General features: G+C 36.4%; 1 protein-coding gene across 1 annotated transcript in view; it reads left to right on the top strand.

The window, feature by feature from the left end:
* Positions 1 to 16,720, top strand: part of GPRC6A (G protein-coupled receptor class C group 6 member A) — a 34,113-nt gene that overhangs the window by 10,741 nt on the left and 6,652 nt on the right. Inside the window, exons 2-4 of the mRNA XM_002746896.6 lie at positions 6,148 to 6,451; positions 7,947 to 8,783; positions 14,355 to 14,567. Coding sequence (XP_002746942.2) covers positions 6,148 to 6,451; positions 7,947 to 8,783; positions 14,355 to 14,567 — 1,354 coding nt within the window. The remainder of the gene's footprint in view (positions 1 to 6,147; positions 6,452 to 7,946; positions 8,784 to 14,354; positions 14,568 to 16,720) is intronic.

Raw genomic sequence — 16,720 nt, 5'->3', positions numbered from 1 at the left:
ACTGCCACGCTGGTGGCCCGTAGGGCTCTTACATCTGGTAATCTCCTGGTCTGTGGGCAATAAAGATCCCTATGGAAATGTGGCGTCCACTCACCCTCTGCGGATTCACTGGGAGCTGCAATCCTGAGTTGGTCCTACAGCACCATCTTCCCTGCATTCTCGGGAGCTTTCTATTATTGATTCAATCTTGCTATTGGTTATTGGTCTGCTCAGGCTTTCTATTTCTTCCTTATTTAAACTTGGTAGATTGTATGTTTCCAAGAGTTTTCACATTTCCTCTAGGTTTTTCCATTTATTAGCATATAATTGTTCCTATGAAGCCATTTCTAAGAAACTGCTCCCATGATATCTATGTCAAAAAAGTAGAAGGATTTCAAATAACCTGAGAATGTGCCTCAAGAAACTAGAAAATCAAGAACACATCAAATCTAAAATTAGTAGAAGGAAAGAAATAATAAAGATCAAGCAGAGCCAAATGAAATAGAGACCAAAAACAATACAAAGAATACAAAGAATCTTTTCTTTATAAATTACTTAGTCTAAGGTATTTTTTTTATTCAACGAGAGAATGGGCTAATACAGAAAATTGGTACCAGAGAGGTGGGCATTGCTATAAAGACACAAGCAACTCTGGAATTGGTTAATGATCAGTGGTTGGAACAGCTTGGAGGGCTCCAGAGAAGATAGGAAGATGAGGAAAAGTTTGAAACTTCCTAGAAACTTGTTAAATTGTTGTGACCAAAATGATGATGGTGACATATATGGAAAATGAATTTCAGACTAAGGAGGTCTCAAATGGAGATGAAGAGCTTATTAGGAACTGGAGTAAAGGTTATCTTTGCTATGCATTAGCAAAGAACCTGGTGGCATTTTGCCCCTGCCCTAGGGATCTGTGGAAATTTGAACTTGAAAGTGATGATTTATGGTATCTGGCAGAAGAAATTTCTAAGCAGCAAAGCAGTTAAGGAGTTTCCTGGCTGCTTCTAATAGCATAGCTCGTGTGTATGAACAAAGAAATGACATAAAACTGGAACTTATATGTAAAAGGAAAGCAGAGTGTAAAAGTTTGAAAATTTTTCAGCCCAGCCATGTGTCAGAAAAAAAAATAAACATTTTTTGGGGAGGAATTGAAGCTGGCTGCAGAAATTTGTGTAAGTAAAGAGGAGCTCAATGTTAGTACCCAAGACAATGTGAAGACTTCAAAGAAATTTCAGAGACCTCCATGGCAGTCCCTCTTATCACAGGCCCAGAAGCATAGTAGGGAAGAAAGATGTCATGAGCTGAGACCAGGGCCCTTCTGCTTCTTGTGTCCCAGCTACTCCAACTCTAGCTTGTACTAGGGTACCCTGAATGTGAGACATGGAGTCAAAAGAGAATATTTTGGAGGTTTACGATGTAATGATTGCCCCTGCTGGGTTTTGGATTTGCATGGGTCCTGTAGGCCTGCAGCCCCTTTCCTTTGGTCAATTTCTCCCTTTTCAAATTGGAGTATTTACCAAATACCTGTATTTCCATTGTGTCTTGGAAATAACTAACTTATTTCTTGTTTTGCAGGCTCATAGACAGATAGGAATACTCTTGTCTCAAATGAGGCATTGGACTTTGGACTTTTTAGTTAATGCTAGAATTAGTTAAAACTTTGGGAGACTGGGGAAAAGGAATGGTGGTATTTTGCAATGTGAGAAGGGCATGAGATTTGGGAGGAGCCAGAAATGGAATAATATGGTTTAGATCTGTGTATCTGCTCAAATCTCATGTCAAATTATAATCCCCAATGTTGGAGATGACCTGGTGGAAGGCGATTGGATAATGGATGGTTTAGCATCACCCCACTAGTGCTATTCTTGTGATAGAGTTTTCATGAGATCTGGTTGTTTAAAAGTGTGTCACAACTTCCCTCTCTCTCTTTTTTTTTTTTTTTTTTTTTTTGCTCTAGCCATATGAGGTATCAGTGCCTCTCTTTGCCTTTCACCATGATTGTATATGTCCTGAGACCTCCCAAGAAGCTGAGCAGATGCCATCATCATGCTTTCTGTACAGCCTGCAGAACTATGAGCCAATTAAAACTCTTTTCTTTACAAATTACCCAGTCTCAGCTATTTCCTTACAGCAATGTGAGAAGGGACTACTACAGTTGTTTCCATTTTTGTTTGTCTTAATAAGTTTTTTGATTTCCATCTTAATTTCCTCATTAACCCAATGATTATTCAGAAGCATGTTATTCAATTTCTTTTGATTTTTATAGTTTCCAAAATTTCTCTTGTTATTGATTTCTAATTTTATTCCATTGTGTCCTGATAATATATTTGATATAATTTTTATTTTTATATATTTGTTATGACTTGTTTTATGGCCTGATATATAGCCTGTCCTGGAGAATATTCCATGATAAGAATGTATATTCTGCAGTTGTTGGAGAAAAATGTTCTGTAAATGTCTGTTAGGTCCACTTGGTCTAACATTCAATCTAAGTACTTTTCTTGAGACAAATTCTCACTCTGTTGCCCAGGCTGGAGTGCAGTGGTGCAATCTTGGTTGACTGTGACCTCCATTTTCTGGGTTCAAGCAATCCTTCCACCTCAGCCCCCGCAAGTAGCTGAGATTACAAGTGTGTACCATCGTGACTAGCTAATTTTTGTATTTTTAGTAGAGATGGGACTTCATCATGTTGGTTAGGCTGGTCTTGAACTCCTGACCTCAAGTGATCTGCCCCCTCGCCTCCAAAAATTCTGGGATTACAAGGGTGCATCACCATGCCCAGTGGTAAGTTCGTTGTATTTTTGCCAATTTTCTGCCTAGATGATCTACTTAATGCATAGTGGGGTGTTAAAGTTTCCCACTATTATTGTATTGGAGTCTCTCTCTTTTTAAATCTAGTAACTTTTGGTTTATGAATCTGGGTGCTTCAGTGTTAGGTGCATACAAATTTTAAATTATTTCCTCTTTCTTGATTGATTCCTTATCACTATATAATGACCTTCTTTTACTTTCTCTACTATGTTTGTCTTACAGTATGTTTTATCTGATATAAGTATAGCTACTTCTGCTCACTTTTGGTTTTCGCTTGCATGGAATATCTTTCTGTATCCCTTTACTTTCAGTCTATGTGTGCTTTTATATGTAAAGTGCATTTCTTGTAGGTTGTATATAACTGGATTATGCTTTTTTAAATTTGTATATCCAGACTATATCTCTTAAGAGGAAAATTTAATCCTTTTACATTCAAGGTTAATATTGACATATGAAGTTTTGTTCCTGTCAGATTGTTGTTTACTGGTCGTTTTATATATTCTATGTTCCTTTCTTTTTCTCATTTTTTGTGATTGTGTTTGATAGATGAGTATCTGTAGTAGTATCAACTGAGTCCTTTCTCTTCTTCATTTGTGTGTGTGCTTTACCATTGTTTTAAACTTTCCTGTGTTTTCATGATGAGAAGCAACATCATTTCCCTTCCAGGTATAGAACTCCCTTGAGCATTTGTAGGGCCAATCTAGTGGTGCCGAACTCCCTCAGCTTTTGTTTGTCTGGGGACAACTTCCTGTCTCCTCCATTTATGGATAATTATTTCTGGATATAGTATCCTTGGCTGGCAAGGTTTTTTTCCTCAGCACTTTAAATATATCATCTCATTCTCTTCTGACCTATAAGGTTTCTGCTAAGACATCTTCTATTAGTATGATGGGATTTCCTTTATAGATGACTAGATTCTTTTCTGTTTTGAATTCTTTGTCATTGACTTTAGACATTTTGACTATAATGTGATGTGGAGAATTTGTGCATTGTATATGTTTACAGATTGCTGGGCCTTCTGTGTCTGGATGTCTAAACCTGCTGCTAGATGTGGAAAGTTTTTATTATTTTTATCTTTTTTTAATAGGTTTAACTATTTCAATCTCTCTTTACCTCCTGGGATATTAGTAATGTGTATATTTGGTAACTTTAAGGTGTTCCATATATCATAAAGCCTTCGTTTATCTTTTTTAAAATTCTTTTTCTTTTCTTTATCTTTGCACAGCTGGGTTTTTTCCAAAGTTGAACCTGAACTGTCTTCAGGTTCAAAGGTTCTTTCTTCTGCTTTATATAATCTATTGTTGGAGCTTTCAAATGTATTATGTCATCATTCAATGAATTACTCCATTTCAGAACTTCTGTTTGATTCTTTTATGACATCAGTCTCTTTGGTAAACTTCTCATTCATATCCAGAATTGTTTTTCAGATTTTTGTATTGTTATTCAGAATTATCTTGTATCTCACTATGCGTCTTTAGAATCTGTAATTTGAATTCTTTTTGTGAAATTTCATAAATTGCTTTTTGATTAAGATCTGTTTCTGGAAAATTATTATGTTCCTTTTTTAAAATTTTTATTTAATTTTTTTTCTTAAAGACCAGTATGATAGTATATCTTCCTTTAAAAGCATCATCTTTTCTTTCTTTCTAATGTTTCCTGTGTTGTTATGTTGATATACGTAAATCTGATGTTTCAGTTGCTTCTTCCAAATTTTAAGAATTTGTTTTTGTAGAGGGAGAATGTTTAAGAATGAATAGATAGTGTTAGGTGAGCAGGGTACTTTGGCTTTTATTCTGGTTGCAGTAGTAGTATAGTTTCTTTGATTTCTTTGGCCGTTAATAGCATAAGTGGCATCTGATATTTCCTCAGTGGGTTAGAGTACAATTATTAGTGAGGGTTTTGGTACAGTTTTTCTGGTGACTGTGATGCCAAGTAAGCCAGTCTTTGAGCTTCAGCGGTGTTAGCAGTGGGCTGAGTATGCCTGTCCTGTGTCCCAGGGCAGCATACACGGTACCAGTGTTTGGTCAAACCAGGCCAATTCTTGGGACTCCAGGCTCCTTATTCAAATGCTGATAGTGGAAGTCATGGAACCAGCAGATGGGTGATTTCTTGGGCTCTTGAGAAGCTGGTGTGGCATCTCTGATGGCAATGCAATGACAGGGTGACCCTCTGAGTCCTAAGTGGTGCACGCCAATGTTGGTTGTGCCAATTATGAGCTGGGCTTACTTCTCTTTTTAACTGAAATTTTAATTAGGGAAGTTTTTAAATTACATTTAAAATTTTAATAAAGAAGGATATTATTATTCATGGTTTTGATATATAGCTTCTTTTTAGTTCATTCAGTTTGGATAAATTGAGCTATTTGAATATTACTATTTGTAATTGCAAGCCATAGTTCACAATGACAAATAGTAATATTCAAATAGTTTAACTCATTAATACATTTTATTATTATTATTTACTTCATTATTTTAGAGAGAGGACAAGAGTATCTGGCCAAGAAGCAACAAGTGAAAAGTTGGAATGTCCAAAGAATAGCAAAAAATTCAATCTGGCTAGATTAGTGAAGCAGAAGGAAACAGTAAGAGATGCATTTGTACAGATAGAACCACCTAAACATGGCTCACAATGACAGACAGTAATATTCAAATAGTTTAATTATCAAAACTTAATGAACTAAAAAGAAACTAGAATATCAAACCCTGAACAATAATATCCCCCTTTACTCATTTAAAAAGCATGTATTGAATCCTTTGTATACAGTGGTGGATGAAATAACAGTAAATCAGTAATCAGACAACTCAGTGCTCTGGAATAGTCACAAATCAAGATGTATAAAAAATGTCCTCTGAATGTGGAAAGAGCTATGCCTCAGAATTAAAATAAGGCCCTTTATCTAGGAGCAGGCTGTTAGGCCTTAATCAGAGCTGTTTAAATGTGATTCTTAACAGTCTTATTTATCTAGTTTCCAATCACACAAATTAGAATCAGAAAACTAAATGACGGGTTTATGAGTCTAAAAAGCAAGCATTTTGACAGCAATAAAATGCTGATATCTAATTATGAAAAGGAACAAAAATCAAACATATCTTCATATGGTAGTGTTTGATATGATCAAAAAAGTCATCATGAAAAGGTTAAATCTGTAGCATAGATTTCTTTTAAGAAACTGTGGGGTTTTATATTACCCTTCATAAATATTTTACAAAAAATTATTTGTAAATAAAATTTAGATCCTTTAAGAGACAAGCTTCACTCATCCAGAAATTGTTATAAGGCGATGTAGACAAAATGCGATACGGCCATGTCCATACAAGAGTTATGATTTGATTTCAAAAAATACTTGTTTCCCAACAGCTTTGAAATATCAGTCTTTCTTCAAACTCTTGCCATGATACACAGCATTGAGATGATCAACAATTCAACACTATTATCTGGAGTCAAACTGGGGTATGAACTCTATGACACTTGTACAGAAGTCACAGTGGCGATGGCAGCCTCTCTGAGGTTTCTTTCTAAATTCAACTGCTCCAGAGCAACTGTAGAGTTTAAGTGTGACTATTCCAGCTATGTGCCGAGAGTTAAGGCTGTCATAGGTTCTGGCTACTCAGAAATAACCATGGCTGTCTCCAGGATGTTGAATTTACAGCTCATACCACAGGTAGGTTTTGTTCTGCCTCCATACATTGATTTTAATCACATTCATTACTATGAAAGAATCAGGGAAACCTGAGGAAACTAGTTAGGGAGTCGCTTTTACTTTAACTTTTCTTTTTCTTTAAAGAAAGGATGCACACCATTACAGATAGTATAGTGGAAAAGTACTAAAGGATTAATCACCCCTCAATCTGTCAGGTCTACTTTCTGACCATTTTCAGCTTGATTTGTAGAATATACAAACCTCTTAGGGCCTAAACTGTCTTGTTTCTAAAATGATAAACCTATATAAGAATCCTGCATGATCTACACATGCACCCCAGAACTTAAAATATAACAATAATTAAAAAAAAAAAAAAGAGCCAGGAGACTGTGGCTCATTCCTGTAATCCCAGCATTTTGGGAGGCCAACGTGGGTGGATCACAAAATCAGGACTTAGAGACCAGCCTGGCCAATATGGTGAAACCCCGTCTCTACAAAAAAAATAGAAAAATTAGCCAGGTGTTGTGGTGCATGCCTGTAGTCCCAGCTACTCAGGAGGTTGAGGCAAAAGAATCACTTGAACCCAGGAGGTGGCGATTACAGTGAGCCAAGATGATACCACTGCACTCCAGTCTGGGTGACAGAGTGAGACTACATCTCAAAAAAAAAAAGTTAAAACAAAAAAAAGGAAAAGAAAGAAATGCTGAACAAGTGACACATTGCTATTGCATGTATAGAAGGTAATAATTCACCAAAGCTATGAATCAGGCAAAACCTTGCATACATTAAGTAGGTCTTCCAAAATGGTGATGTTTATTTGACTAGATCAGGAGTCAGAAAACCATAACCTGTGGACCAAATGTGGCTACCATGCTCTTGAGCCTTCAAGCTAAAAATAGTTTTTACATATCTAAAAAGTTGTAACAAAAAAAAAAAAAAAAGATATGACAGAGACTACATATGACCAAAAAAGTTTAAAACATTTTATATCTGGTCCTTTACAGGAAAATTTTGCTGACCCCCAGACAAGATAATTATTTGACTGATTGACTTTACCTAGAATAAAATCACACAAATTCTGAATTAGACAAGATTTTGCACACACTGATGTCCCAAACTGCATTTTGCTTATATGATGGACTGCATTTTTCCTGTATTTATCTCTAAGTATTTAAATAATATCCACTCTTGGCCCCCAGCCAGAGATGCAAGATAGATATAGAGGGATATAGAGGTGTAAATGGAAATATGAGGTAGAGCCTGAATTCTCAGAAGGTTTATACTAAACACAGTATGAAATAATTAGAAAGCCATGACTCTAAACCATCATCAGGGGCTAAGTATCATGATTTAAGTTGTTTATAATGCAGTAAATCATAGAAGGAGAAGGATAAAAAGAACTAGAGAATTTAGAAAAGTTATGAAAACTTACAGAAATCAAAGAGCAGAATATCTACTATGAACAGTCACCTGGAGCTCATCAACACTGTAACTAAAAGATTCTATCTCTTTCCAGGTGGGTTATGAATCAACTGCAGAAATCCTGAGTGACAAGATTCGCTTTCCTTCATTTTTACGGACTGTGCCCAGTGACTTCCATCAAATTAAAGCAATCGTTCACCTGATTCAGAAATCTGGTTGGAACTGGGTTGGCATCATAACCACAGATGATGACTATGGACGATTGGCTCTTAATACTTTTACAATTCAGGCTGAAGCAAAGAATGTGTGCATAGCCTTCAAAGAGGTTCTCCCAGCCTTTCTTTCAGATAATACCATCGAAGTCAGAATCAATCAGACACTGGAGAAAATCACTTTAGAAGCCCAGGTTAACGTCATTGTGGTATTTCTGAGGCAATTCCATGTTTTCAATCTCTTCAATAAAGCCATTGAAATGAATATAAATAAGATGTGGATTGCTAGTGATAATTGGTCAACTGCCACCAAGATTACCACCATTCCTAATGTTAAAAAAATTGGCAAAGTTGTGGGGTTTACCTTTAGAAGAGGGAATATATCTTCTTTCCATTCCTTTCTTCAAAATCTGCATTTGCTTCCCAGTGACAGTAACAAACTCTTACATGAATATGTCATGCATTTATCTGCCTGCACATATGTCAAGGACACCGATTTGAGTCAATGCATTTTCAATCATTCTCAGGGGACTTTGTCCTATGAGGCTAACAAGACTATAGAAACGAACTTCTTTATGAGAAATGACTTTCTCCGGGATTATGCTGAGCCAGGACTCATTCATAGTATTCAGCTTGCAGTGTTTGCCCTTGGTTATGCCATTCAGGATCTGTGTCGAGCTCGTGACTGTCAGAAGCCCAACGCCTTTCAACCATGGGAGGTACTAATTCACACATTCAAGAAAACTCTCCTACCATCATTTTCACCATTTCCTTCCTTGTATTAATTTGCAAATATTTATGTTAATTTCTCTTAGTCTTATTCCTTTTACAAATAGATACTTTCAGTGTTTAAATAACCTGCCTTTCTATTATAGTGCCTTACTCTTGAAGATAATAGAGTTCTGTTTTATCTTCACTTCCTACTCAGCCCTACCAAAGTTGTATTCTTTTATTTCCCAAGAAAATTCTTTTGTTGATGGTATTTTCCTTGAGTCATACAAATTATCATTTTTAAATACTCTTAACAAACGCAAGAGTTAGAGCATACCTGTTTAATAATTCTTTTGGTTTTTATTAAATATGATGGATGAGGAAACTAAAGCTAGGAAGTACCAGAAATAAGACTGTAGTCTGGGTCTTCTGACTCCATTTTCCTTGCTTTTCACTGTCTTTGGTGGTTTATAATCCCAACACCTGCAGTTAAGATTCTCAATTAGTATGGAGGTAGAGTAAATGAATACATATACACATAAAGACCATTAGAATATTTACGTGTGTGTGTATGCACATAAAGAACTTGGACTCCAGTCTTCTTCAAGGGAATGTTGTTAGGTCAATTGTGATATTCCAGGTTTAAAGAAACCACCAATTTTGCCTAAAGGAACTTTTTCCCTTTCTTCTCTTTGATTAATTTAGGGAAACTTAAAAGTTAATGTGGCTCCATTTTTGAAAAATTTCCATTGTGCTTTCTGAAATACCTTTGAACAAGGCATTGAAAAGTACATTGCTTCTTTTAATAATGACGTTTTATTTATTAGAAACAAAGTTCTGAATAATGTGTATTCAAAGACAAACTTGAAAGTCTTGAGGCAAAAGCATGTTACAAAATACATATTTTCTAAATTTGTAAGAGAAAAGAAGGTAAAAGAAATAAGGCAATTCTTCTGATCATACAAATGGATATCTAGAACAGCTATTTCTACTTTTGTCATTTTTTTATGTAACACACCCCAAAATACCATCTCTGAGGTCTGATATAACCAGTTATATCAGACTGGGAGGATTATGCAATGGTGAGAGGGTATTTTAAATTGCTCACTTTTAAACGACTTATCGCCTTGTAAATACAAAGCCAAAAATCTAGTAAAGAGGTAAAACTAGAAATTAGGACCTTTCTCAATAGCAAATGCTCTTTTAAAATATATACATATATTATTATGTCTTACAACTTTAAGACATTTATATGAAAGCATTCCCTTTGTAGTATAAAACTTAAATGACGGTGGTAAAAACCTTAAATTATCTTTTTTAGATCATCATTCTTCACTATATTCCAAGTTCAGTACAATGTTTTCTAATATATTTCAAGGATTTTGGCTTGGTGCACTGCAGAAAAACAGTTTAATTTTTAAACAATAATGATACCACCACATAGAATTTTAGAAATGAGAGACTGAGAAAGAGAAATAGAGAACAGTCGTGGGACAGATAGTATAAAGTTGGAGATATATAAAGAACCTTGTAAGGGCAAAGAAATGCAAATAGCAAGAGTTATTCACCCCCTGAAGATTTGAGGGAAATAGGAAAATTATTTTAAATTAGGACTAAGTCTCAAATATTTTGAGGATAAGATTTGAGAAGAAATCATCTAAGCAGTCTTCTAAAATGTTTTATTTAAACACTAGGAGCCTGGAGTCATTATTTTTGCCCCCAGAGCCAATCTAGGAACAAACAGAAACAGATTGGAAAGGGAGAACAGGGGTTGACGTGCTCCTTTGATCATGACATGAGTGAGCCGCAACTAGTCAGTGCCAGATTCAGTAAGATAAATAATACAAAGCCTTATCCCTTTATAAGGAAATCTCTGTAGACTTAAATTTTAAAGATCAGCAACACTTAGGGTCCCTAGCCAAAGATACATTCTTAAGGATTACTTTGTACCTTAGCAAAATTCATTAATATTTAAATAATACTTTCTAAATTATGTTAGATTCAAATAATTTAAAAGGGATTAATTTTTCCCAGTGTTTGAGGATAGCACTTACTTTGGCCCTATGTTTAGTGATTATTTGTGAACTATGCTCAGGGACAGCACAGTGATGCTTGTTTTACTTCAGCAGATTTTTAATGTTCCTCAGATGTGTGTGGAGGATATCACTTCCTTGCTGTGACTAGTGATTTGGGTTTTCTTTTTTGTTTTCCTTTACTTCTGATGATATATAAGGTAGTAAGTGATATATAGGAGATGAAAGAATGTCTGATAGTTAAACTTCTATTCATGTATTTATTTAGCAAATGTTTGGTGTCTCAATGTTCCAGGCATTGTGTTGAGTGATGAAGATATTATGGAGAACAGTACAGAATTCCTTCCCTAAAGGAATGATCTGTCCAATGATGTATACAATCAATTAAGGAGCTGATTACAATGCAGGATGGGGCATTATAGTGTTTCTCTGCAGATGGCAGAGAAGTACATAAGTGAGACAGCTAATCCAGTAGTAGCAATATAGAGAATATTGTCAAAAAAAAAAAAATGACCTCTATTGAATGCAAGGAAGGATAGCAGTTAGCCAGAACAGAAACATTCCAGCAAAGTCCCAAAAAAAGAGAGAAAAGAAAGCACAGCATCCTCAGGAAGCAGAAAATCATGCCATATGACTGGAGTCTTGCATGAGAGCTATAATGAGTTCATGAAGGACTAACTGAATGAGTTGGTGATGAGACTGAATGAGAGAGTGAAGGACACATTATTAGAGCCTTATCCATCAGGGTATCTCAAACTTTGATGAGCAGTTGAATTTACTGAGAATCTTATCATGCTAATTCAGTAGTTCCACAGTGGGGTTGAAAAGTCTGCATTTCTAAAAATTTCCCAGATGATGCTGATACTACTCATATAGGGACTCCCTGTTAAATAGAAAGGTTGCAAACTATGTTCAAAGGTTTGAACTTGACAGAGGAAAGGACAACTAATTAAAGACATTTTCAGGCAGGAGAGTGATATGATTTTTTTTTCATGCAGTGAATTGATTAAATTGATCTCTCCACAAGACTGGAGGGAGAAAGACTAATTTGGTAAATCTGATGTAAGATAAGAATGCCTACAGGTATGACAATAAGGATGAAGAGATACATACATGGATATTTAAGAGAGAGGATGAAGAGCGTTTGGAGATAGATTGGATATAAATGATGACAGAAAGCATCAAAAATGTTGCAGATGATTCAAATTTGGGGCAACTGGTGTCATGTGTCAAGCTGGAACCATAGAGAAAAGTGGAGGTCTGGTGGGAGTAAGAAATATTAAGCATTCCATTTTGGAAATATTGAATTTGAAGAAGTTGAGATATGTATTAGTAAATGTAGCAAGGTAGTTGAATATTAGTCCAGAAGTCAAGAGAGACATGAGAGTAATATTGGCATGGTAAGATAATAAGTAATAATTTTTAAAGCATATGGTTCTAGATACTGATATACACCACCTTCCTTACATTCCATCTTGAAGAAGTGATAAGAAGAAGTATTTCTGGTGACCAAGACTTGTCACAGTTTATAGATGGAGGGAACCTCAATGGTAAAGATCTGTCCCATTGTCACTCCCACAGATAGCAATGAAACTGTGGCCCCAACCCTAGATCAGTGTGTTTTCTGCTACATCATGGAAAAGTTCATAAAGGAAGAAGACATAGTCTGGGCGCCAGGACACAGATGTAAGGTTGTTTCCTCTGCTCTTCTCTAACTTAGCCATGTAGTCTTTCCACAGTTAACCTTACTTATGAGGTAGAGCAGACCTCAGCACAGTTAGGACAATGGAAAACAGTGTCAACCATATCATCTTAATTGCTGTGATTCCTGGCCATGTGTGCTTAAAAACTGGCCATTATTATACACAAGTGAATGAATAATATGATAATTGAAATTAAAAATATAATAATTGAAATGAAAATCCCATTCTCTCAATGTTGTAGTGTCAATTGATAGTGAATTTCAGAGTCTCCGTGAAAACATTTTTAAATGATGCAAAAAGGCATTTAACAGCTTAATAACTGGAGTGTTAATGTTTAAAAATTTACCTTACTTCAGAGCACATGTTTTATTCTATTTAATGAATAATGAAAATACTGCTGTATTGGCTTCTATCCTCTTTCCTGTAAGAACAAGCATAAAGTTATGGAAGTTTATTTACATTATACAATTTTATGATTATTTACAGAACATATATATGTCAGAACCTTAGCCTATAAAGCCTAATTAAGTACAGAAAAAAAAGAGGTGGAAATTATAGTTCAAACACTTGTGTGGAAGAGGACATGCTCCCTAAAGAACTGAGTTACTGGGGTTTACATGTGTATATTGCTTAAGGAAGGAACAGAAGAAACAAACCAGTCAACAGATAGAAGTGAGAACATTGGAGTCAGGCCCTGCGTATTCTTTTATTTTTGTTCTCTCCATTTTTTTCCCAGGCAATTGCTAGAATAAAATTTTGTTAGTGAATTCCACCATGTTAGATCTGATATCCTGTGTCTTTAAAGTAATGCTAATTTATTGATATTCATTAAAAGAGCTAAGAAATCTGTGGGGACATAAAATAAATACACACAGGTAGTAATTCTGCTACAGTAACATTTCTCATTGACATTATTGTCATAGTTAATCTATTTACTTGAAAAAACTTATTTTTATATTCTATTGACAAAAAATTAAAACACTCATAAAAAAATTAACTGAAAAGAGATAGAACAGAATAATTCTCTTCAAATAGAATAATTTCTGCCTTATTCTATAGATTTTATACCCAACAAAAGCCACATAGAACCATAGATTTAGGTAACAAATGGGCCATTGTGAAAGCATTCGGAGAGGATATTCACTTGGCATACTTATATATTAAGTTAATGGTGAAGCCAGAACAGCAGCCTGTTTCCCTACCTTCCAGCCTATTGTTCTTCCACTACAGCACAACCTCAATATGGCTACCTCATTTGTTAGCAAAATATTTTGTGTCCTAACTCTGTAGTATACAAGTTCTCACTGTACAAATTGTGTAGCAAGACAGGTAATTTATCCTTCTACTTATTTCCTCTCAAGTTAAAAAAGAAATCATTTTGTGAATTAAATTAGAAATATAATTTAGTGATCACTTTACTACATACTCAATCATTGAAATAAACTTAAGAACCATTGGAGATAATAAGATAGAAAGCAATTGTAACTGTCAAGATTGCACTGATGAGAGATGGAACCAGAGTTAGATCCCAGGTGTCTGTACCAGGGGACCTATGCTAAAATTCTGTAGGATAAATGCAGATACTTAGAAACAACCATCCATAGAAATTAACTTGCTTTCTCAAATTTATATAGCAAAAGTTATGCAGAAATGAAGCCAGAACCCAAGTGAAATTCATCCTCAAATTATTGTCAGATAGTTACGAATTTTCCAACCAGTGATCTGTAATCTCTTTTCCTTCATTTTTAAGTGATATGCTTTATATGATCATGTTATAATTAAAATAATGAATACACTTGCAGCGTTTATTTTAAGTGCTTATTTCTGTTTTTATTTTTTATAGTTACTTGATGTGCTAAAAAATGTGACATTCACTGTCGGAGGGAATTCGTTTCATTTTGATGCTCATGGGGATTTAAACACTGGATATGATGTTGTGCTCTGGAGGGAGATCAATGGACACATGACTGTCACCAAGATGGCAGAATATGACCTGCAGAATGATGTCTTCATCATCCCAGATGAAGAAACAAAAAATGAGTTCAAGAATCTTAAGGTAACCTTGTTGTAGGTTGTTTTGTAGCACTCAAAGCAATTGGTACCTCAACTGCAAAAGTCCTTGGCCCCACCAGGACCTCCAGTGACCCTCCTGCCTGTTTACAGTCCCCACTTTTCCTCCTTAAATTCCATGCTCAACTATTTAACTTTCCCTTGTACACCCTCAATTCCCTTGCCCCTGTCTTCATCATACTCATCTGGCCAAACACAATTCCTGTGAAATTCACCTTTCTGCCTAATTAATGCAGCCTCTATGTAGCTGAAGTTGGTGAAAAGAAAGAAAGAGAGAAAAAGAGAGAAAGAGAGAGAGAGGGAAGGAAGGAAGGAAAGAAGGAAGGAAGGAAGGAAGGAAGGGAGGGAGGGAGGGAGGGAGGGAGGGAGGGAGGGAGGGAGGGAGGAAGGAAGGAAGGAAGGAAGGAAGGAAGGAAGGAAGGAAGGAAGGAAGGGAAGGGAAGAGGAAGGGAGGGAGGGAGGGAGGGGAAGGGAGGGAGGGAGGGAAGGAAGGAAGGAGAGAGAATGAACAAAAGTCTTGCTGACTTCTCATTTTAAATTCATGAGAGCCCTCCAGTGGGCTCTTAAAGCTGCAGGGCAATCAGATTATAGCCCTAGTTCATGAATTCCCTCACCTTCCTAGATGGCCATTTTATGCTTTCTCTTCTCTCCTCTGAGATCAGTATAACTTCCCACCCTCACTTCAGTTAACTCTGTTCTCTGTTATAACAAAACTGAAGCATCAGAAGAGAATTCCTGTGGTATCAGCCACCACATCTGTGCCAGTACCCCTGCCTTCCATCTGGCACTATAGATGGACTGTCTGTTCCCCCAAGCAAGGTCAGCTCCTACGTCTCAGTCCCAACCTCTTTCACTTATTCCAATACATTACTCGTCATTTTACACTCTCTCTCCGTTTTTCTCAATCATTCTTTCTCCTGCCTTATCCACTTAATGAGATAAACATGTTGTTATTTCTCTCATCTTAAAACAAACACACAAACAAAAAACCTCTGTTGTTCCCCTAAGTCTTTCTTTGTATATTCTATTTCTCTTTACAGTAAAACTTCCTGAAAAAGTTGAATATATTTAATGGCCCCAATTTTTCGCCTCCCATACTCTTTTGAAACCTCTTCAATCCATCAGAATTGTTTCTGTCTGGCTCACCAAAGTTCATAAAGCCAATTATCATATATCACTTACTAGCTATTTTCTCCCCTCAATGAAATCTTTGCCTTGTTTGCTTCCATGACACTACTTTCCCTTGATTTTCTTCCTGTGTATCTGGCCACTCATTCTCCATCTCCTTTGCTAGTTCCTCATCATTCACACTACCTCTAATCATTCAGGTGCCCAGGGCTCAGAACTGCTCCTCTTTTTGTCTACACCTTTTCTTAGTGATCTTATCCCAGTTTGGGGGCTTTAAATCATATCATTATATGGGAGACTGATGACTACTAGATTTTTATCTTCTGACTTACAACCCAAATAAATATACAACTGCCTAATTGACATCTGTACCTGGACGTGTACCAATCAACTTAAATCTCCAAAACAGAGCTGGCATTCTCTCCCAACCTACTCACCTCTCAATAAATAGCAACTCCCTTCTTTTAGTTGCTCATGAGAGAACCCGCTGGGACGCTTGTCACCTCTCTTTCAGTCACACTCCCTAACCAATGAGTTTTACTTTCAAAATGTGTCCAGAACCTGAACACTTTTTACTACCTACTCCACTGCTGTTGCAATAACTTCTCACCCAGATTATTGTAGAAGGTTTTCTGCCTCTGCTCTTATCCCTTCGATCTGTTTATTTTTGTCTGTTATTGTTGTTGTTGCTGCTGCTGCTGCTGCTGTTTACCCAAGATGAACTTTTGCTCTGTTGTCCAGATTGATGCAGTGGCACAATCTCAGCTCACTGCAACCTCCACCACCCAGGTTCAAGCAATTCTCTGGCCTCAGCCTCCTGAGTAGCTGGGATTACAGGTGTGTGCCACCATGCCCAGCTCATTTTTGTATTTTTAGTAGAGTCAGGGTCCATGTTGGCCAGGCTAGTCTCAAACTCCTGACCTTGTGAGCCACCCTCGTTGGCCTCCCAAAGTGCCAGAATTTCAGGCGTGAGCCACCACACCCAATCCCCTTCGGTCTGTTTTCAAAACA

This window comes from Callithrix jacchus, chromosome 4 (genome assembly GCF_049354715.1).
Source record: "Callithrix jacchus isolate 240 chromosome 4, calJac240_pri, whole genome shotgun sequence".
Lineage (NCBI taxonomy): Eukaryota > Metazoa > Chordata > Mammalia > Primates > Cebidae > Callithrix > Callithrix jacchus.
This window is presented reverse-complemented; position numbering and strand designations above follow the sequence as displayed.